The 23,448-nt window shown below is 50.4% G+C and overlaps 1 protein-coding gene across 1 annotated transcript in view; it reads right to left on the bottom strand.

Moving 5' to 3' along the window:
* KIRREL3 (kirre like nephrin family adhesion molecule 3) overlaps window positions 1-13,574 on the bottom strand; it is a 119,502-nt gene extending 105,928 nt beyond the window's left edge. Inside the window, exons 1-2 of the mRNA XM_065881617.1 lie at window positions 13,565-13,574; window positions 11,600-11,677 (exon numbers count right to left, since the gene is read on the bottom strand). Coding sequence (XP_065737689.1) covers window positions 11,600-11,677; window positions 13,565-13,574 — 88 coding nt within the window. The remainder of the gene's footprint in view (window positions 1-11,599; window positions 11,678-13,564) is intronic.
* Between the last annotated feature and the right edge of the window lie 9,874 nt (window positions 13,575-23,448).

Genomic DNA, 23,448 nt, shown 5'->3' with positions numbered 1-23,448 from the left:
TCAATATTAGGTACAGTCAGTCCTGCTTACATCTGGGGCGGGATCAGAGGGGCTGTCTGACTGGTTGAGTGTGGGTCCATGGACAGTGCAATGCGGGGAGATATGGGAGTGGGCAGTCCATGGCCAAGGGGAGAAATCTACACGGATACACAACAGGCTCTGTTCACGCCTGCCCTTGACGGTGATGGAAGGAATTACCCCATCCCCATCTCCCCAGATACACAAAGCTCCCCAAAGCAGAGTAGGCGTAAGAAGACCAGGGTTTGAATCTTAGCTCTATGCCTTTGGTAGATGACTTAATCTCTCTGAGCCTCACTTGCTTTGTCCTCAAAATGGAGCTAACACCACCCACTTTGTGATGTCATGAGGATTAAACGACATGTGTGTGAAAGTGCCTTCCTAGCCCTGCAACTTTGCGGGCTAGCTGCCCCCTCCCTTCTCCCACTCTCCCCAAGTCCCTCCAGTCTTACTGCAGTCAGACAAAGGGCTCCCCCCACCTCTGTGCTCCAAGAGCATCTCACCTGCACACCCCTCCAGCTCTCCCACCACCCTGCCTCCTGCTATTTCATTATGTGCCTGTCTCCCCCTCGGACTCAAAATTCCCTGGGGGCTGTAGCCGACTCTGCCAGTGCCCCACCTGTATCCCTCAGGCCGACTCCCAGCTGCCAGCGTCTGCTGCTCTTCTCCTGAGGTCTTCCTCTTCAGCTGCAGAGGCCACTCTGTCCTTGCAAAGAGCAGGACAGAAGTGCCAGGGAGCGAACACCCCGACCCGAGCAGCCCTCGGCCAGTTACTGGCAAGAGTGCTCTTGTAGATAACCTTGATCCTTGGGTGGCCTGACTGTGAGGCATGGATTCCACAGCACTTCCCAGAGCCTCCCACTGGGATGAGGCTCCAGCTGCCCCTCCTTCAGGGACCTGATGGTACCCTCTGTTTTGGATGCCTTCCCTTTCTCTTGTCAATGCCTACCGTCCTTCTGGCGCTGTCGGCACCTCCTGGATGAGTCCGTGCTTAGGGTCTGCTTCTGGGGGAACCCGAGCTACGATAAGGGCCTCCTCTACGTGTTTTTCATCACCACATCACCCTTAGCACCAGGCACACAGGGGTGCCCGATGAATCTTTTCTGAATCAGACAGAAAGGAGCCATAAGCACAGGCGCCTGAAGCCCATGTCCCAGCACGGGCTGGGCGAGGGGGCTGCCTGGGGGTCCCAGGACAGGACGGCTGCTACTTCCTCTCCTCTGCACCTGGTCAAACCTTGGCAGGTGCAGAGGACCCACAGTCTGGCCAGCATCCTTCCTCAACGAGGGAACGGCTCGGTGTTGTGTTTTGAGACCCTTTCCTGAGTAATGGTTGAGAAGTTCTGCTCTTGTACTAAGAATAGTGGTTATTCCTGGTACGTTTCATTTGGGGGTTGGGGGGAGTGTCACATCGCTCTATTTATCCCACAGTCTGTACGCAGTTACTGAAACTGTCACCGTGCCCTATATGCCACAGGCCATTATGTGTATTTCAAACCATTATATAAATGGACTTGATCTGGTACTTCTGAATGTCATTAAACTCCTCCCATACCAGTAACAACACAGTTACCATGGAAACGAATACTTTGGAGAAGGAAAGGTATAGGGAAGAAAGCAGATGGATTGGGGGGAGACGCACCCGCCGATTACTATTTCCAGAGCACGGGGCTCGGTGGTGTGACACGGCCACTCTGAGTCAGGTTTTTATTGACTCTCCTTTGATAAAAGGTCTGGATAATTCATCTCAGCCTGAACCTGCTCATTCCGGCACACAGCTCCAAAACTTTATGGCACCGCAGGCCGTTAGGCACCCTCATTTACTCAGACTGTCCCTCCCTGGGGAGGGGGGTGGAGGGAGGGTCTCAGCATTCAGTGACGCAGCCTCTGGGGCTGGCTGAGGATGGGCAAGGGGAGGCAGAGAGAGGAAAGGATGCCTACTTAGGGCATAGGTGGCGTGGCGTGAGACCCCGGGATTTTGGCCAGTGGCTGCTACCTGTCACTCGGTCCCATTGTCCCCAGTGCAGCCAGAATGACAAAACTGTAGACTCTCGGGGTTGAAGGGGTGTTTTCTATTTGAAACTCCTTTATAAGAGCCTAGCCGAGGAGCTGCCCATGGCCTTGGTAGGCAGTGAGTTTCCTGTCTTTGGAGAGATTCAAGCACAGGCTGCAACGACCTCTTATTTTTTTTTAAGTTTTTACTAAAGTATAGTTATTTACAATGTGGTGCTAGTTTCAGGTGTACAGCAAAGTGATCAGTTATACATATACATATATGAGCTCTTTTTTTTAGATTCTATTCCCATATAGGCCATTACAGAGTATTAAGTAGAATTCCCTATGCTATACAGTAGGTCCTCGTTGTTTACCTATTTTATATAGTGGAGTGTATTTGTTAATCCCAATCTCCCAGTTTATCCCTCCCCCACTTCTCCTTTGGAAACCATAGTTTGTTTTCTATGTCTGTGAGTCTGTTTCTGTTTTGTACATAAGTTCATTTGTATCATTTTTTTAGATTCCACCTATAAGTGATATCATATGGTATTTGTCTTTCTTTGCCTGACTTAACTTCACTCAGTGTGACAGTCTCTAGGTTCATCCATGTTGCTGCAAGTGGCGTTATTATTATTACATTTTATGGCTGAGTAATGTTCTGTTGTATATATGAACCACATCTTCTTTATCCATTCATCTATCGATGGACACTTAGGTTGCTTCCATGTCCTGGCTATTGTAAATAGTGCTGCTGTGAACCTTGGGGTGCATGTATTACAATAGCCTCTTATAATAAAATTTGTTCCCAGGGCTCAGGTATCACTTTCTCCAGGAGGCCTTCCTGGGTCCTGCTCACCTGGCCTACAGTTTGACTGGATTCCCCTTCTCTGCTCCCATAGCTCTTTACACACCTGGTTACAGCCATTAGGACACTGTGCTGTAATTGCCGTCATATCCTTGGGACGGGGACTGTGTCTTTACATGCCAAGGGCCCAGCACAGTGCGGGCATGGAGTATTTACGGGGATTGGTACTTGGCGGGGATATTGAGCCATCAGAAGAGGGTGTAGACTAGATGACCTTGGGTCCCTTCTGGCCTTGAGAATCTCTGATGATATGGTTCTAAACCTGCTCTGACGATACCTAAATTTCTGTGTCTCCCAAGTCACATTGCTTAACCATCAAGCATACTAGCCACAAGGTTAAAGAGAAAAAACAAAAACAAAACAACCCCAAAATCAACTTGACGTGAAATATGTCTAATCTCTCCAAGTGGAGGATGAAGTTCCTGAGGACGGAGGCTGTATCCAGCCTCTGAAGCTCCTGTACCCGGCACAGTACTGGGCTCATAGGGATACGTTTCATGTCAAAACATACCCCTGTATCAAAAAAACCGACTTCCCTTCCTTTTCTCCAGAGGTCCTTGCTTCTTGTCTCTTTCAAAACATGGTCCACCCCCCCCCCACCCCGCAGAAGTGGCCCAAGAAAATGAGAGTTCTTTACCTATAAAGTAAACATAAGCTCTAGGCAGCAAAGCTTGAATGCCTAAAATAAAAATGGAAGACCTGGGAGGGGAGTGGACTTAGGCTCAGGAGCCTGGGTTCAAGCCTTCGCTGTACCGCTCGCCAGCTGTGCTGTTCTGGGCAAGCCCATCCCTGTCCTGAGTCTCGGCTTCCTCTTTCCAGGTGATTTCTAAGATTTCCTCTGTGATTCTCAAGTTGCCCAGTCCCAGCATCTTGGGAGCCACTGCCCAGGGGCAGAGAAGTTCACTGTCCTTGCTCTTTTTTCATTGTCTACTTTGTGCAAACTTGATGCCATGAAACATTATCCTGGGAGATAATGGAGACCAAGCAGAACTTACAGACTTGGGAAGGGAAACAGGTCTGAGCTAAATAATTGCAAAATGCACTTCTATGTACAGACTGAGCTAAGCCCTTGGAAGGAAAGAAATATGAGAGCATGTAACACAGAAACGTGATCGAGACTGGGGAGGGGTGGGTCTGAGGATGCTTCACTGGAGAAGTGACACTTCAGCTGAGATCTGAAAGTCGAGCAGGTGTCACTATGTGAAGGGTTTGGGGATGGGGTGTGGTGAGTGTGGCCAGTATCCTAAGAGGGGGGACCAGTGTAGACAAAGGCTCTATGGCAGGCGGGAATATGCCCTGTTGGAGGAGCCAAAAGCACGCTGATGTGACTGGAGTACAGAGTATTAAGGGGACAACATGAGGCCAAAGGGGTTGGTAGGAACTAGGTCACAGAGAGCCTTATAAAACATGTCGAGGATTTAGGTATTTTCCCTACCGGCGATAGAAAGCTATTGAAATATTTTCAAGAGGAAAGTGACGTTTTCAGATTTGCATTTTGAACTACTGCTGGGGCTAAAGGATGGAAGAAGAACTGGGAGGGAAGGGGCTGAGCTTGATTGACACAAGGAACCAGTTAGGAGAGCACAGCTGTAGTCCTGGTCAGGGGGCGTTGGCGATGGGTAAGGGCGCTGGCCCTCAGATGGGCAGAGGTGGATGGATTCGAGAGATAGTCGGGAGGTAACATTTCTAGGTCTTGCGGAGGATTGGAGACGGGTGTGAGGGAAACTGAAGTCTGAAAAGGAGCTTGGCAGGGTCTGTGGTCTAGATGGTCCCCAGCTCGCCTTAGAGCAGCAGGGAGGGCTGGTGGCTGGAGGAACAGGTCTGGGGAAAAGCTCTGAAATCCACCATCAGATGGAGGCAGGAGAATGGAAATGGTGGGCTCCTTGTTCCAAGGCGCCGAGCTAATTAAATAACAATCATAAAGCGCCCTGGAAACTTGAGTCTTGCCATAAATAATAAACAGGCACGTTATACAAATAATGAGCTTTGCAGCCCCAGTGGAAGAAAACACATCAGTAAGAAAAATGAAATAAGAAGAAATGCACCCAAAAGCTCCAACTAACAAAATGACGGTATTAGCCAGTATCCGGGGCGCCCTGGCAGGTGGTGAAGGGACTGTCTCAGGAAAATGATGCTGGGCCCTCGGCATGAGCCAGACTCTGGGGGACGACAGGCAGAGGGCCAGGAGCTCGAGTGTCAGCCGACCCACCCTCCCCTGGGTCAGGTCCCTGGGCCAAGTCCAGACCACCGGAGTCCTGCCCACGCCGCCAAAAAAGAAAGTGCAGCTTGTCCTGCAGGCCAGCTTGACGGCCTCCCAGCCACCCAGGGTACAGCTGACATGGGCCCGAATTCATTCTCTGAGGACAGACAGAAACAGACACACATCTGCCTCTGAGGCTGCTGAATTTCCTAGTGCTGGTTTCTTTGGTGACCAAAGCATTTAAAATTATGGGGTGGGGGGTGAAAAGAGGGTGTGGCAGGGTGTTGAGAGCCGGGGTAGATTTTTGAATCATCACATTTCAGAGACTGAACGGAGATCATATCCAACATTACCCAGTTTTGCCCACAAGGAGGTTATCTATCATCCCGGGGTTTAGGGATTTGCCCCAGGCCATACACAGGCCCATGGGCACCACCTCTACTCATTATCACTCTGTGAGGGGACAGACGGGGAGCAGTGGACGTGTTAGACTCGTTCTTAAGGGTTAGGGAACAGGGGTGCAGGAGGAGAGGGTGGGTGCCCCTGCCACCCCAAAGAACTTCCGAGCTGCTCAAGGTGCCTGGATTCTCATCCTCCAGGGCTCTGCCTCCCTCACAGGCTGAGAGGCAAGGACGTTGGCATGCAGAGCCTGGCCTAGGATGATGGTGCCCCCAGGGGCTGTGCTGCAGCCTGAGCCTGTGTGGACCGGTGGCCGTGGAGCAGGCCTTCTCCTTCCTCGGCCCCTCCAGCCCCTCCCGCCCCTCCCGCAGTGGCCCCCCCCCAGTCAACAAAGCTGCCTTTGCTAATCACTTGCGCTTGTTTCTTTCTGGGAAGATGAAAGTGACAGTGCTGGGAGGCATATCTGCTTTCCCTTCACTGAGCCAGGAGAAGCAGCCGGTCCCTGTGATTCTGAAGGTCTGGGGACTCTGCCGCCCACCAGATGCGCAGCCGGAGGAGGGAGTTCGAGCGCCTCGTGGGCAGGCCCACCTTGGCCTTGAAGGGATGCCCTGGCAGGGAGGCCAGGGCTTCGCGGCTTCCCCTCTCCTCCTTTAAGCATCCTCTTCCTCATTTCCCCCTCATTTCCCCCATCAAGAGTCCTAGGGCCCAGTAGCCTTTTCTGGTTCCATAGAAAGAAAGGGTGTTCCCCGGCCTGTGTCTCCCTCTCCATGTCTTTCCTGATTTTCTCCCACATCAGCTGGGGAGTCTCCTGTCTTCTGCCCCCATTTTCTCCTGCCCCTTCCACTTTCTCTGTATGTTCAAGTTAAAGCCTTAGGGGCTTCCCCTCCAATCATGGCCTCAGCCTCCTCTTTCCAAATTCAACAAGGGCTGGACTGGATGTCAGGAGAGCTGGGTTGTAGTCCTGGCTCTTCCAGCAACTTCCTACTGACCCTGGGCGAGTCCCTCCATGGTCCCGGATCTCCCTGGGTGGGTGGGTTGTGCTACAGTCGCTAGAGTTGCTCACGGTTCTAACAGAGAGCAGTACTGGGCTTTCTGAGAGGCAAGCAGAGCCCCTCATCTGACACCACGCGAGAGCTTCCTATTCTGCCCTTGGATAGGATCCGCCCTGGGTAAGCAATGTGCATTGAGCAGGTGAGTGGTTCTGGGCTCTTCAGGAGAAATGGGTAATCAGGTAATCGGGAAAGGATGGAAAGAGGAAAGGGAATGGGGTGTGTGTGTGTCATGTTTGGGCAGTTCCCCCTGCATATCTCATGGGAAATACCTGCCTAGTGATGCCCCAGATGACAAGGTGGCCCAGCAGTAGGAGGGGTGAGGAAGGAGGGCAGGTGGGTACAGGACGGACAACCCCACTGGTGGCCTCGCCTCCTAGCCCTCCGCTTGGCTGACCTGCCCGGGTCCTAGCCTCCCAGGAGGGACTGTAGCGCTGGCCTTGGAGGAGAGGCTGAGAGGTAAGGCTTATGGAATTGCTGGGGGTGTGGAGACTCGTGCTCTATGTCAGGATGCTCGGCCTCCTGAGTTCCTTCTCCAGACCCACCTTACCCTTGTGGGTGGCTTTGGGTATTCCTCCATTGCCACTTCTGGCACTAATTAATTACTTAAATTGAAATTGATTACTCACTATGTGCGAGACACTGGGCTAAAGCCCAGGGACTGGCAAGGAAAAGAGGGAGCAGGACCCTTGCCTTCCTGAAGCTAACTCTTAGGTGGGACAGTCTAATGAATAATCACCAGTTAGAGTAAGTGCCACAAAGTAAATAGGCTGGTTGTCACAACGGAGCACAATGGTGGGGGGAAGAGGGGTATCTGCTTTAGGCAAGGTGGTCTGGCAGGACCTCCTGTGGAGGTGACAGGAACACTGAGATGCGTCTGTGTGTTTCTATTGGGAGCGGGAGGGCAGAGGCTATGTCTTATTTACTTTTCAAGCTCCAGTGCTTAGAACAGTGGCTGGCACTTACTATGAAAAATTGGTATTATTTTTATGGTGGGTATTCTTTGAAAGTTTGATGAATAAATAAATGATCTCCTTCCAGCAGTTCCTACTTAAAGCACCATGTACTTAATCACATGAAGACAATTATGTCAAACAAATTTAATAGTCCCATGCCTAGTCTGTCTTTATTTGCACCTTTCTTGACAACCCTTCATTGATTTTTGTCCATACCTCCATTTGATGCCTCAGATGTGTTGAGTCCAAACAGGAAAGAACACATACACACATATTTCGCCAACCACCTCCATTCCTGCAAACGCTGCAAATTCTACCTGAGAAGCTATTACGTGCTCCTAAATAGAGCAAACCTCTCATTAACTATCACATGCCTCCTTAAATGATTTTTTTTTTTTTTTTTTTGCGGTACGCGGGCCTCTCACTGTTGTGGCCTCTCCTGTTGCGGAGCACAGGCTCCGGACGCTCAGGCTCAGCGGCCACGGCTCACGGGCCCAGCCGCTCCGCGGCATGTGGGATCTTCCCGGGCCGGGGCACGAACCCGTGTCCCCTGCATCGGCAGGCGGACTCTCAACCACTGCGCCACCAGGGAAGCCCCTTAAGTGATCTTTGAATAGTGTTTTCTTTGTACAGCTTTTTGTAGTTTAACGGCACCAGTTGCGTTTACTCTAGCTTATGAGAAACCCCAGATCTATAAAGTTCCTGCTCATTCATTATTTTTCTCTTGCTTCTTCTCAAGCTGTTATTTTTGGGGGGAGTGTAGTGAGGAGAGGAGAGTGGAAGGAAAAGAAAATAAAAAGATACCAAATTAAGGAAACAAATGAAATAGGGGACGACTTCTCCCCGGGTGACAGACACCCTGTTAGATACTGTTAAACAGAACAAACGTGCTTTAATACAGCACTAGTTGGTCTTTTATTTTTATTCTAAATTGCAAACATAATGCTCACCGCCTTATCTTTGATGCAAGAGGCAGCTAATTGTTCCAATGTCTCACTAATTCTAACACCCGGGAGAAAAATTTATCATTTTTAAAACTCTTCTACCAATTGTTCAGTTTACAGCAAGGAGTGTAGTGCAGTGGGGACAGAGATGTCTGTTTCTTGATCTATGTCACAGCTGTGATTCCAGTTCAATTATTAATATGTGGAAGTTATAATCATTTTGAGTATTGGAACAAGATAATTATAAACCATAAAACAGCTCCCCATGCTTGCCGACGCTTTTTTCTTATGTGCAAACATGTTGGAGTTTGGGCATGTGAGCTTTAGAAAGAGAAAAAAATGTATAATATGGCACTTGGGGTAGTAAGCCTGGCTGGAGTGGGAGCAGAGAAACATTCTTTTCCTTTCCAGGCCCCTCCCGCCTCCCCTCCTCAAGCCCCCCACCCCTCCAGAGCCAAAGCTTACCGCCCCCCCCCCCCCCCCCGGCATCCCTCCTTCTGTCCCAGTGACTCACCCGCCTCTTATCCTGTCTCCTCTGTTAGCTGAGATTTGTAACTCCTCACACATGGTGGTTTCACTTGCTTACCACCGCCTTGTCTCCTTGTTTACCCAGAAGCAGCAGCAGCTACTCTATGTGCTACTGTGTGTGAGCCTGAATGTGTGTGTGTGTGGGGGGGTGGGGGCATTTGGGAGGGGCGAGAATCACAGGCACAGAGGAAGGCGGGGCTGGGGCTTAGCCGCTCTGTTACCTCCTGGCTATTGCCGTTGTCTCTGTTGCCTTTTCCTTGATTCTCAGTTTGTCTTCACTGGCGGAGGGTATAGATTGGGGTAGAGCATTCCTAACCAGGTCGACCACAGTCAGTTGAAAGGAATAACCCGTTTATATGGATTGTGTGTGTTTGAAGAGGGGACTTAGAGAGAAGAGGCATTGTTCTGGCATCTTCCCTTTTTAACAAGAAAAAAACAGTTTAAAATGCCATCTCGGCTTAGTTGTTGCACAAAGTAAGGCTAACTGTCCTCAGAAGTCATCTGGTGCTGGTTGTGTTTCCAAGTCCTCCTCTAGTCCTCCCTGACTTTCTTCCTTCCTTCTTTACTTGAACAAAATCTAAGGAGATATTAAGGCTGCATTTATTTTTCTTACCATTTTCCTAACCTCTGGTTCAGAGTATTACTATCGTACATTTCTGCTATGGCAAAAATATGGATTGAATTGTGTTCCCCTGCTGCACCCCCCCCAACACCGCTCCTATGTTGAAACCCTAACCCCTAATTGTGACTGTATTTGGAGATACGGCCTTTACAAAAGTGTTAAGGTTAAATAAGGTCATAAGGGTAGGGCCCTGATCTGATAGGATTAGCGTCTTTGTAAGGAGAGACACCAGAGCGCTCTCTCTCTCTCTCTCTCTCTGCCATGTGATGACTCAGTGAGAAGGTTGCTGTCTGCAAACCAGAACGAAAGCTCTCACCAGAACCTGACCATGCTGGCACCCTGATCTTGGACTTCCAGTCTCCAGAACTGTGAGAAAATAAATTTCTGAGTTTAAGCCAGTCTATGGTATTTTGTTATGGCAGCCCAAGTCACTTGTGAAAATTTGGAGGGAGTCAAATCATGTTCATCAGCCTTGTGATATGATTCTTTTTAGGCCCCAAGATCTTGAGTCAGTATCCTTTTACTGAGGTCAGGCACTCAGAGCTTGAGCTTTCAAATCCAGTCCAAGTCCTGACTTTTTGGCACCCCTGTTCCCTGTGACCCTCATTTCAGCTTCTCTAATGAGCATTGCCAGCAAGAGAATGTGTCTATTCAGCACCATGGACAGAGGCATACTGTCAGTTTCTACAAATTAGATGTTACCGCCTCGGCTCTCAAGAACGTGGTGTTGGGAAGGGAGGGGTAGGCTGCGAAAGAGAAAAGTCAGGAAGGGATACTGGCTGGTTGGATGCAGAAAATGCAACCCTCAACCCTGGCTGTGCTCAGCCACGGAGCTCCGACAAAGAGGAAGTAGCTTCTTGAGGCTCTTGCCTTCTTACACAGACAGGCATTGAAACGGGGGAGGTGATAGTCTTTATGTTTAATTGTGCTGGCTTAACGGCTGTCAAACTGTCAGTATGATGTGTGCTGGCAACAAACCTACAGTGGGTGAGGCATTAGGTCTGGGGAGCACATGGGGTTGTGAGTGTCATGGTCTGTGGGCTGGGAGGAGAGCCAGCTAAGGAGCATAGGAAGAGGGAGCCATGCTATGGCCTAACTTTAGGGCTAAGATGGTACAGGTGAGCTGCCTTTTCCATGCCTGGAATGGGAATGAGGCTACAGGGACCCTGGTCCTTGAGTGGGGAGGGGCCCAGCTCACGGCAAGCTGGGCTGGTGAGAAGCCAGGGTTTCATTTGTCTGACTTTACTGAATAAATGGCCTCCCCAGCCATTGCTCACCTACTTTTGAATCCTGACAAACAGTCTGTGGCATCTGATGGAGAGGCTTATGAACTGCATGGAGACAGATGGCTGGGGATGAGGAGATTGGCTCTTTATTACAGCAGGCCCGTAAGTGACAGCACTCCTCTCACATCCTAGCCTCCACATCAATGTCAATACCTTCCTCCAGCCTTCTGTGGCCCAGTCAAACCTCAGAGGAAAGACCCAGTGCTAGAGGAAGGCAGAATGGCCTATGAGTAAGTGGGAGAGGTAGGGCCAATGGAGTCAGAAAAGAGGGCAGTTTTTCGAGGGGACGTTCTTTGAGAATAAAAGCTCTGCCTTATTCTTGTATAGTATCCTCCCAAATGCCCCGTGAGGTGCCGTTAATTCAATAAGCATCCAAGAGATGTGAATGATTAAGGAAAAGGGCAGAGAGGTCTGGATGAGAAAAGATAATAGAAGCAGATTTAATTGCATTGGGTGGGTAAGTGAGGAACAAAAGGAAACAAAGAGAGAGGAAGAGAAGGAGGGGGCACCGAGGGAGGAGGGAAGATAGCGTGTGAAGAACGCTTGAGAATCAGCACACAGTGTTTCAGGCATTAGGTGCTCTTCCCCGTGTTACTATCTGAACAGCTTCATGGAAACCAAACTGATGTGTCCACTGTCCTTTCTGAAATGGCCCCGGCTCTTTTTTCCTGGTACCATAGTTGTAGGGCATAACTTCTTCCCTCCCCATTTCCCCTGAGAGGGCGGGTTCTCACTGACCTTCATTCATTCTCCGAAACTTGTCCTTGGCCATGTAGCCCAGCACCAGACAGCATCCTCTCTTCTGGAGGCCCAGCTCTGGAAGAAAAGCAGAGGTCGGTGAGGTGGGACTGGGTCAGGGGTCAGTGCAAGGGATGTAAAGCTTGTTGCTCTTATAAACAGGGCTACTTAATTACTTAACAAACATTTAGAAAGCACTAACTATGGTCTAGACATAATTTAAGACCAATAATTTCGTCCTTCGATCCTCACAACAGCCCCATGAGGTATATGCCATTGTTATCCCCATTTACAGACACATTAAGCAGGCAGCCTTAGGTGAAAGAGCTGGTAGGTGGCACAGCCGGGATTTTGAACACAGGCAGCCTGACTCCAGCGTCCATGTTCATAACCATTACTCTATAGGTTCACGAGGCCCTATATATCCCAGGCAGAGGGACTAGGCTCTGATCACACTGGGATTGTTGTCAAGCCAGAGAAGACGCAGAGTCCAGCCAGCGGTGTCCAGGATGGAACAGTACAACTAGACACAGTGGCCAAAGAAGTGATTGGGTAAATTTGGAAGAAGACACAGGGGTCAAGGTGTAGGTAGAAGGAGTCTATCTTTTGGGAGAGAGTGAACTTCTGGGGCTGGGGATCCCTGTTCATCTTTATATTCAGGTACAATTCAGCATTGTCATCTGGCACTTATGAGGTGTAAACACAGTGTAGAGCACAGGGGTGGGGATGGCTGAGAGACGTAAGACGTAGACTCTGGTCCCACAAGACTTTGACCCAATGGAACAACAGGTTGGAACAACAATTCCAGGTAGCAAAAGCAAGAGACTGTTTTCTCCCCCACGATATTTTGTAAATCAGTGCTCACTGTGTGTGAGCGTTGGACTGGAGTGCCTCAGCCAACCGGGCAAGATTTCCTCTCTGGTGTTTATCCTTTCTTCCTCACCTGTCTTCAGCACTTGTGGGCTTTGAAGCAATTCCACACCAAGTTTCTCTTTTGACCCTCACAACGACTGCATGAGGTAGGCAGGTCGGTTATTACTATTCACATTACACAGATGAGAAAATTGAAGTTCAAAGATGATAAGTGACTACCCATGATTATTGTAGACTCCCCGCCCCTCCCTCTTTGCTCTGGAGTCATACAAATGTGGCAGCTGCCATAAACTGGGTAAATGGATAAGGGGTATGATTTCTGGAGGCGGGGACGTGCCTGCGGCTCCTTCCAGGCTTTGCTAGCTTTCTGGACGCCCAGATACTCTCTCCACCGGTTTCTTAGAGAAGGAGGTTCCCCCTGAGGGGTGTGTCACAGCAGCTTCTCCCACGACACCGGGTGCTCCTCTGAGCCCTAGACAGTCTGCATGTAGGCTGTCAGAGCATAGAGAGGCTGGGCTCGTTCTGCCCCCTACCCCTCCACCCACCTCTTGTGGCCCAGGCCCAGCCTCTCTGGGCAGCAGGATGAAAGGGCCCAAGAGACACGGCTAAGTCGAGCTCAGGGGCTCCAGCCCCAGAGGAAAACAAAGTGTGGTGGGCGGTGGCAGAAGCCATGGCCCAAGGAGGTCGCAGGCTTTGATCTCTTGATTCTTTAAAGGGGTTTATTGACTATCAGTAAAGAGCAGAGAAGCAGATCTGAGCGTGCCTTTTCCAAAGGCACTCACTTCTCTTCCTTTCCCTCCACGCTTGTCTGAAGGCACGGCCAAAACGCCCTCACTTCAAACAGCCTTACATCTCAGGCGCTCAAATTGACGATGTTAAGTTCCCTCATCCAAGGCCTTGGCCCTTTCTTCAGGGGCTCCTTCTCTGTTGAAAGCCGTGCGGATCAAAGGCCCTTTGATGTTTACTTACTATATTTGTGGATCCTTTCTAACAACCACCTTCAAGAGGCAGGAATGCGGCACGCCAGGAGGGGGCCCGCGGAAGCCCAAGCTGTGGGGAGGCTCTGAGCTCCAGCAGACAATAGCCTCTTGCCTGGCGCCATGCTGGAACCTCAACGTGCTGACGACAGGCAGCGTTAACCAGCCCATTACAATTGCACATATTGTTCATCAACACCATGATACAATTGCCGATGGCTCCTATCCTACGTTCCTCTGACTTCTTATGCTCATCTGAAGCACATCTGCAGCAGCTCCTAATGAGAGACGGAGCCTGGGCTCTTGCATCGAGTCCGGGAACGAGCCCAGGTGAGCACTGAGGGGTGGAGGGCAGCAGATGCTGGATGGATTTTGGCCCGTGTTCGTGCTGGGCTTCCTGGACAGTCCCCTTGACTCTCAAGGAAATGGTTCTCCTAAAGGTTTCGAGACCGGGGACAACCTGTTGACTCTGTTTTCTGGGCTGGCTGTCTCTGCCACTGCAACCGACCCTGTCCTATGTCATATATAATATGCCCCCAGGGGGAGTCGCCCAAGGAAAGAGGCTGCACATATGCACGGTTATTATAAGTAAGAGTCTCACTGACCATGTTTGACTTTTGCAAATGAGCAGGAAAAGAAGTTTTTTTAAAAAACCTGATTAATAAAAGAAATGGAGGACCAGGCAATTTCTCAATGTATTTGGCTCATTTAATTTGACACTTGTGGGTTAGTCTTAATTATTTAGGCGGCTACATTACAAGGCCCTAATAAGCACACTGCAGAAATTTATTAAGTGAGAGGGCTCTCTGACTGAGTCTTTACTGAGAAGTGGGGAGAAGCCACTGGGATCTTTGTAAGAAAGAGCAGGTTGGGGGATCAGCGAAGTGGGAATTATCTAACTATCCATATATGAAAATTTGGGGTGTTCTTGGGAGAGATATTGCAGAGCTAAATTAGAGGTCATTGTTTCCACGTGAGGAAGCAAGCCAGGGCCCAAAGTGAGGGAGGGGAGGAGAATCTAGAAACACAGGTGTGGAGGATGGGTGTGGTCAAAGATACTGACCAGAGAGAGAGCTGGCGGGGAGCAGGAACCTATGGCATCCTCTTGGGAAAACGCCACCAAGCCAGATCAACCAGGCTGTTACGGGAGAGATGAAAGAATGTGATAGAAAGAACAATCATTGTGAATCAATTGCGAATTGATTGTCAATCAATCAGTTGTGAATCAATCAAAAGTGAATCCATCATTCATTTTGTGATCTAGACCAGCCACCAGACTGCGACCTTCCTTGTCACATGGCATGGGACCGATGGTGGAGTCAGGGTCCTAGATGCCTATTTTAGAACAGCAAGATGATGGGGTTTTCTCCACGTAGACTTTGGGGCTGCAGCCTTTGGCTGAGGACTAGTCAGTAGCAGAACCACCAGATGCACCGAACGTACCCGTGGGAAATGATGAACGCGAATGGAGTCATCCTGGCTTGAAGGACAGTTCAGAGCAAAGAAGGTCAGTGTCACCTGCAGATGGGGATGTGGAGGCCGCTGTCTCAGGAGAACAAAGAGTTAGGGAACGCTGCTACACAATGAAACATTTCCTGGGAAGCGGTGTGTTTCCTAGGGAGAAGTCCAGATTGCACCCCAGGAACTCCCGGCCTCTAGACTAAGCAACAGAAGGGCGAGGATAGTGCCTCTTTAGGCTCAGAGCCCTTAGCCCTAAGCACAGTGCCTGGCACGCGGCAACGGATCAGGAAAAGTCTGATTTAATGAAAGAGATGACTAAGAAATAATGGGTGGTAATCAGTTCTCCCCGACCCGGGCCAGAATGGAATCAGGAGGGCTTAACCCTGGCACAGTGGATTAGGTAGATGCAGATGGTCTGAAGTGAATGAACGTCGCAATTCATCAGAACAGGAGTCTGGGAAGCGTGAGGCTTCCTCTCGGGAGGAATAAAGAGGGATGGCTTCCTAAATGGAATGGCTTTCCTTCAGTTTCAGAGGGTGAGGATGGGACTTTTTCTAGCCCAAGGATCCCTTTATTCTTACGAGTAATCATAATGATAGTGCAGTGATATTACCTCACATTTGTGGGATACTTAGTTTTTCACGATGCTGTCACACTGTCTTATTGGGTGTTCATAGTAGCTCTGTGAAGCACGCAAGGCGGAAATGATTTCCTCCGTTTCGGTTTCAGAAACAGGCTCAGAGAAGTAAAATGACAACTCAAGGCCAGAGCACAGCTGGTAACAGCGCTCAGGCTAGAATCCAGGTCTGATTTCTGGCTAATTCTTAGGGCAGGTTCCGGGATCCCAGGGCTGCTGATGCCGTGATTCAAGACAGAGAAGAGACAGCAGAGATCAGTGGTCCTGGCTGGGACCGTGGGGTGAACCGTGATCTCCCCCAAATCCGATGTTAAAGTCGTAACCTCAATACCTCAGAATGTGCCTTTATCTGGACAAAGAGACTCAACCGAGGTAATCAAGTTAAAATGGTCATTGGGCAGCCCTAATCCAATATGACAGGTGTCCTCATAAACAGGGGAAATTTGGGACAGACACACATATAAACATGGAGACGGCCATCAATAAGCCAAGAAGGGAGGCCTAGAACATAGCCTTTCCTCACAGCCTTCAGAAGGACCCAACTCTGCCAACATCTTTTGTGGACTTCTAGCCTCCAGAACTGTTAGGCAATACATTTTTTTTTTTTTTTGCGGTACACGGGCCTCTCACTGCTGTGGCCTCTCCTGCTGCGGAGCACAGGCTCCGGACGCGCAGGCTCAGCAGCCATGGCTCACGGGCCCAGCCGCTCCGCGGTATGTGGGATCCTCCCGGACCAGGGCACGAACCCGTGTCGCCTGCATCGGCAGGCGGACTCCCAACCACTGCGCCACCAGGGAAGCCCCTAGGCAATACATTTTTGATGTTTAAGACACCCAGTCTGTGGCTTTTTGTCACATCAGCCCTAGCAAGCTAACATAGACAGGAAGAGGGGAGAAGCTGGTCTTCTATAGGACCTGGCTATTTCCATTGGCCAAGACTCTGACTCCCATCCCTTGGTCACAGGGGATGCAGGGAGCAGCATCGCACAACCACTCAAAAGGATTGGGAGAGGCACCAACTGACTGGAGAGCGGCCAGAGGGGCTGCTAAGATGGGACAATGGGGGTGGGTGGGAAAGAGGGCGGGGGGCGGGGAGGGAGGGCAGCTATGGGTCTTGGTGGCAACCTGGGATGCTGTGAGCATTCCTGCTGCCAGCGTGAGGGTGACATTGGCTAGAAGAGTGCTTGCTTATTGCCCCAGCCAGAGACAAATGAGCTGTGAAGTGACCACGGATCGAGCTGGTGACAACGGACAGGTACCAGGTCCTTCTCCCTCACCATTTCTTTCTTTCTTTTTTAAAATTTTTATCGGAGTAGAGTTGATTTCCAATGTTGTGTTAGTTTCAGGTGTACAGCAAAGTGAATCAGTTATACATATACCCACTCTTTTTTAGACTCTTTTCCCATATAGGCCATTACAGAGGATTGAGTGGAGTTCCCTGTGCTATACAGTAGGTCCTTATTAGTTATCCATTTTATATATAGCAGTGTGTGTGTGTCCATCCCAATCTCCCAATTTATCCCTCCCTCCCTTTACCCCCTCGTAACCATAAGTTTGTTTTCTACATCTGTAACTCTATTTCTGTTTTGTAGATAAGTTCATTTGTACCCTTTCTTTAGATTCCACATATAAGCAATAACACTCAGTATGACAATCTCTAGGTCCGTCCATGTTGCTGCAAATGGCATTAGTTTGTCCTTTTTTATGGCTATCCCTCACCATTTCTGAGGCTACTCGGCGCACCTGGGGGCCCTTCTGTCCCCAACGTGCCCAGTCACAGTGGTTCAGGGCTGCCTGCTGAGGACTAACCCTTTACCACCTGAAGCTGTTAGATGGAGCAGGTCCCCAGAAGCCTACCTAACAAGAAATAGAGCATGATGGGTAGGCAGTTTGGTGTGGATACAGCAAAGATTTCGGGAGAAGAGAAAGTGAGATGAGGCAGGAGACAGAGTCAGGGACCGGACCTGGAGGACCTGGTGAGCCTTGCCTAGGAGTCTGGACTTTTCCTACAGAATGCTTAGCAGAAGAAAGGCCAGACTTGCATCTTATAAAGACCATATTAGCACTGGGGCAGATGTGGCTGGGAGAAGGTAAGACCAGACAAGGGAGCGCAGCTGGGAGACTGTGGAACACTCCTGGCGGGAGGCGATGGGCTGACACGTGCCCCCTCTTCCTGCTCTCCCAAGACAGCCTGAGAGGAGAAAGCAGGTGAAAGGACCCTGGGCTTCTCAGAGGGACATTCAGAGCTTCCACATCCCCGCCATCTTGACACAGGAGAGCAGAGCCGGGGCTGAAAATAGCTCCCCGGATGGTTCCAGAGAGCGGGTGGAGAAGACGTCAGCTGGACCTGGCTGGAGTCACAGGGGAGCCCTGGGGTGTAGGGGAGGCCACGTGTGCTGTAAAACCACCACTGCCGGCTGGAGCCTCACTTCAGCCCTTAACAGTCCTCAGGGCTTCTCCGGGCTTCAGTTTTCTCATCTACGAAATATGGATACTGGTAGTAAAACCCTTCTCACATGGTTGCCATGCAAATCCAATGAGACAGCATTTGATGAAAAGGGCCTCCTCCAATGAAGTACTGATGAGGGAGAGTTCAGGAAACAGAAACAGAATATCAGACTGGGGTTTAGAGATCATCAAATCCCCTTCCTTCCCCTCCTTTTTTTCTTTTTATAAAAACAGCTATGAAAGGCGAGACTCAGGGAGGTGAAATACCCTGTCCAAGGTGATATAATGAGCAGTTAGGTGGCATCTTTGAAGGTCAGTGTGGCAGAGACAAGTCAGCTGGGCTGGAGGAGTGAAGTGAGTCAGGAGGACCAGCCAGGGGGTGTCACAGGCAAGGCCACAGGACCAGAGGTGCTGGCGACTGAGAGGAAATGTGACTCGGAGAGATGTTCTTGACTGAGACAATGGGGCTAAGCGTCAGAGTGGCTTAGGCAGAGGAAGGGGACAATGGCAACCACAAGGTCTTTAGTGGGGAAGACTGCAGGAAGTGAGGGGGCTGGGTCCGAAGTGATTGACAGGGCTTCCTTGGTGGCGTAGTGGTTAAGAACCCGCCTGCCAACGCAGGGGACACCGGTTCGATCCCTGGTCTGGGAAGATTCCCACATGCTGCGGAGCAACTAAGCCCGCGTGCCACAACTACTGAGCCTGTGCTCTAGAGCCTGCACGCTGCAACTACTGAGCCCACATGCCTAGAGCCCGTGCACTGCAATGAAGGGTAGTCCTGCTCACTGCAACTAGAGAAAACCCACACACCACAACGATGACCCAAAGCAGCCAAAAAAAAAAAAAAAAAGGAAGTGATTGATAAAGGAAGCCTATGAGGTTCCATGTGACAACAGTGCATTTTGGACTTCCTGTATTTGAAGGATCCCCAAGTGAACAGGTCCTGGATGACTACACGAGCACAAGTTCAGATCTGAAGAAATACATTTTTAACCAGCTTCACTGACCTCAGAGAGCAAATATCTTGGTCTGTAGACCAATTCATAATGTGATGAATTATGTAAAAAGCAGTGGGATGATACAGGTAACCTCTGCTATAGTACGGCTACCACCTCTCCATAACCAGCAAGTATTTACAAAATGTGGCAGCTATAAAATCCAACCCACAAACACTCGAGAGGCACGATGCTCAAGACAGAAGTATGTAACACAAGCTTCCTCTCCCAAGGAGATTATGATCCAGTTGGTTATGTAAGGCATACACCTGTGAAAAGGTAGAGTCAAAGACAAGCAATGGTTCAGTTAAAGAAGCGTCATGAGGCAGGGCTGGAGTCACTTCTACATGAACGGCAATAATTGCTGTAGGGGTCCCGAGGAGGAAAAAGGAGCTCAGGTGGTGGGGTGGCCCTCCTAAAGGACCTGGGGGGCTGCAGATTTGTCTGGGGTTTGCCTTGGTTGGGTGTCTGTACCCATGGCCTCTCTCCTAAGTGATTGTTCTTCACAAGCCGTTCTGCCCAGGGGTAGCCCCCTGGTGGCAGGATGCTGGAGTCTTGCGTGTGGCAAGTTCTCTCTATGATTCTGCTAAACTGCTTTCTGCATCGGGTCTGCCTAGTCCTGTTTTCAGCATAATTACTCACATCTCAGGCAATAAGGTGCCCATAAATCATGCAAAGATCACAGTTTTCTGATCAACCTCTATAGGAAAGAGTCCTGAAGAGTGGGATAGTAAAGGTTTATTAATCCTGTCTAGTGCGTGGCTCTGGGCCTCTAGGACAAGTAATAAATGTTTAATAGACCAGTAATACCTGTTTCATAATTTTTGAATTGGATTGCTTGCTAATGCTAAGTCTATTAAAGCACTATAAACTTTACATTGTTGTAAAGACATAATTGCTCTTTCATTGCTTATTTAATGAGTTAATTATATTAGAACTAAGTTTTTCACTGTTCATGTTAAGTATCAATTAGTTCTCTTAAACAATTGATTTGTATTTAATTAACTATGCTATTACATACCAATTAAATTCTTCTAAGAGAAATCTGAAACACACGTGGTCTTAAATTAAATTTTTTAAAACAACGAATTACAGAAAAAGCTCACATCTAAGGCTTCCCTGGTGGCTCAGTGGTTGAGAGTCCGCCTGCCGATGCAGGGGACGCGGGTTCGTGCCCCGGTCCGGGAAGATCCCACATACCGCGGAGCGGCTGGGCCCGTGAGCCATGGCCTCTGAGCCTGCGCATCCGGAGCCTGTGCTCCGCAACGGGAGAGGCCACAGCAGCGAGAGGCCCGCGTACCGCCAAAAAAAAAAAAAAAAGCTCATATCTAGTGACCCTCTTTTAGGAAGAGTTGGCAATCGTTGTGATAATTCCAAAAAATTTTTGTGGCCACCAGCCCATCCTCACTACCTCCTGCAGGGAGCAAGGCTCCTTCAGGCCCCAGATGATAAGCGCCATGCGGCTCCCTACAATAGCAGGGGCCAACATCGCGGCAGCCCTTTGCCAGCCCCCGCCCTCTCAGCTGCCTCCGCCATGCCATTTACTCCCTGGCATGGCCCTACCCCAGTGTGGCCAAGGCAGGCAGCATATCCACAAATTCCTCACCACCAGCTCTGGTGCCCATGACTGTCTGTGCTGTTCCTGGCCCCAGATCCCATGTGTCTGCAGGGTCCCATGTGGTTCCCAGTCCTCCGGCTTCTCCAAATCTCTGCTCACTGCCCCGAGTCTGTACCTCGTGGGCAGGAAAAAGACAGCCCTGGGCATTTACTTTCCTCTTCTTGTTTCACCCTCACACAGACGTTATGAAGCTAGGTATTACTATTCCTGTCTTTGTTTATAAAGAACTGGACATTTTAGATGGGTAAGGAGTTTGCCAGGGTCCCTCAGCTGTGAGTGGTGAAGCTTGGGTACACCTGTGTGCCTGACTCCGTGCCTGGTGGCTTCCATGCTGGTCTCCCTTCTCTGTGAGATACGACTCCTCACCTACCCTCAGATGCTGCCGGGGGGTCTTTCTCCCCGCTGATTAATTGCCTAGAGTTCCAACGCGGCCACCAGCTGACTCCGGACGTGGCCTTCCTCTGGGCCACTTGGGCATCACTGCAGCCCCCAGGGTCAGCAGAGTCCACCACACCCCTCCGCACCCTGGAATTGGGACACTGGCTGCCCGCCCCTCCCCTGGGGGCTGGGCGCGGCCTCGCCTTGCCCCTCTCCACTGGCTGGTATCACCCACCGTGGGGCCAAGCTCACTTAATTCACCAGTGCAATTAAAGTTGCCATTTACTGATTACTTATGATTGATTAGTCTCTGGGCTGAGTACTTTGCATGCATTATTTTCTATCGTAAAAATTCTGTAAGGTAAGTACTATTATTGTTCCTAATAATAGGAAACTGGTAATCCAAAAGATTAAATATTCACTCAGGGTCAAACAGCTAGTAAATGTGGAGGCCAAGGAAACTGACTATAAACGAGGTTCTTCGCGCTACTAGTATAATCTTTTTGTGAGAGGCGCAGGGAATCGGGGGGAGGTTTAATAATGTTGGTGGAGAAATCTTATGGGAAGAAGTTTTATCACATGTACAAGAAAACCTCAGCCATCTCTGATTTAGGATATCTAATCCCAGTGCTTAACTGCCCTGTGGAGGAGCATGACAGAGAAACGAGATCATGAAGGCCACCCCTCCACGCCCTGGCCTGCCATCAGTCTGCTTATCCTGTGAGGAACGGGGACTGCTGAAGGCCATAGGCCTGGAAGGCTTTTAGACTTTTCCTAAGAGCAAGTTGGGGGTTGGTGACTAATGTTTGAACGGGGCGGATGCTCGAGAGCTGTGGCCCTGCCCCTGGGTATGCTCAGCCTGGTACATGCAGTTAATTACGCTGGGAGGCCAGGCAGAGAAAGAGGGCATCTCTCCTCTCTTTTTTCTAGTAGGACCAAAAAAGTCCCCAATGACTAAGGCTGAGGGCAGTGGGAGGCCTGCAAGGTCTCCCCACGTCCACGTGCTCCCACCCCGTCCCCTGCCCTTCTCTTCAATACCAGATCTAAAGTCAGAAGGCAGAGCCCCCATAAGAGGCTATGAATGTAAGACTGATTTGTGGTTTGCTATTCACACAGGTTCGTAGCCCCATTGATCAGGTGGGGCTCAGGAAAGTTAGGTAATTTTTCTGAAGTCACACACCTGGGAAGGGGAGGAGTCAGGATTAAAATCCAGGTCCATTTGATCCCAGAGCCCAGGCTGTGCCCTTCTGCCAGGATGCAGCCTAGATGCTGCATACACAGCTCAGGTGACCCGCACAGACCCCAGCGGGAGGAAGGGGACCACGTGTGTCCAGAGGGTGCTGGCCAACTAGGTCAGAACTGCCAGGCGGTCTGGGGACTCTGAGAAGCCCTCATGGGAGCCAGGTCCCTGGGGAGTCCATGCCTGGAGAAGGAAGGGTGGCCTCCGGAGAGGCAGGGGGCGAGGGCAGGGCAGGGAAGCATGGAGGGGCGGGAGTGGGGGTGGAGGACGGCAGGAGCCGTGCTGCTGTTCAGTTTTGCGCTTACAACCCCCCCGTCACCCATTTATGCCCCAAATAAAATCATAAAGGCTGAGGAAGAGCCAGGAGAGTCCCATAAAGGCCATGAGCTGGATTTAAAGCATTTCTCACTGGAGTCAGGCGGGGATGGCCAGACTTTGTCCTCAAGCCCACATCCCACTGGACAGGGCTGGGGTGGAGGGACTCATCAGTTCTCACCTGGCACAAGGGAAGAGGGCAGAGAGAAGGGAAATGTGTCCGAGGGGTGCGGAGAGGGGAGGGTCTTTTAGGGTCTTGGGATGGAAGGGGGTAGCCTAGGCCTCAGTGAGTTGGAGGGCGCTTCCTCCACTTCCTGGGTAGAAAAGCAGGACAGGGGGGAGGCCGGGTGGTGACACGTTATTGTCCCCAGGCCGGGCCAGTCACAGCTGCCTTGGTCACAGTCCGGTCACCATGCCTTGCCTGGCTGTGTGGGCTGTGTCCATCCAGAAACTGCACACCTTCCCCTGGGGCAGAGGAGGAGAGCGTGGGTGAGTGTGTAGCCCTCCTGACTCTGCCCCTCCGTCCACACTTCCGACCTAGGGCTGTCCACTAGCGCATCGTGACTTGGGCCGTTTTGCGGGTGAGGCTGGCGAGGAGGGGAGGGTCAGGCTTGGCCAGACCTCGGCCCCCAGGGCAGTGCCCAGCTTCCCGCCCACCCAGCAAGGCAGTAAAGTTGATGGTGGGGTCTGCAGAGGAGCCGGCGGGGACGGCAGGGAACCCTGCTGTCCTCCCTTTACTGCAATCCTCCTTGAGCTCCACACACCCCATTACAGCTCTGTATCTTGTAATTAAATCAAATCTGCCAGTTACCTGTCAGCATGGCAGCAATTCTAGCTCCCTGGAGGCTTTCTTTGTTTATTTTTATTCATTTATTTATTTAGTAATTATTTATCTAGCTACATGGGGT

Source organism: Phocoena phocoena, chromosome 8, assembly GCF_963924675.1.
Source record: "Phocoena phocoena chromosome 8, mPhoPho1.1, whole genome shotgun sequence".
Classification (NCBI taxonomy): domain Eukaryota; kingdom Metazoa; phylum Chordata; class Mammalia; order Artiodactyla; family Phocoenidae; genus Phocoena; species Phocoena phocoena.
This window is presented reverse-complemented; position numbering and strand designations above follow the sequence as displayed.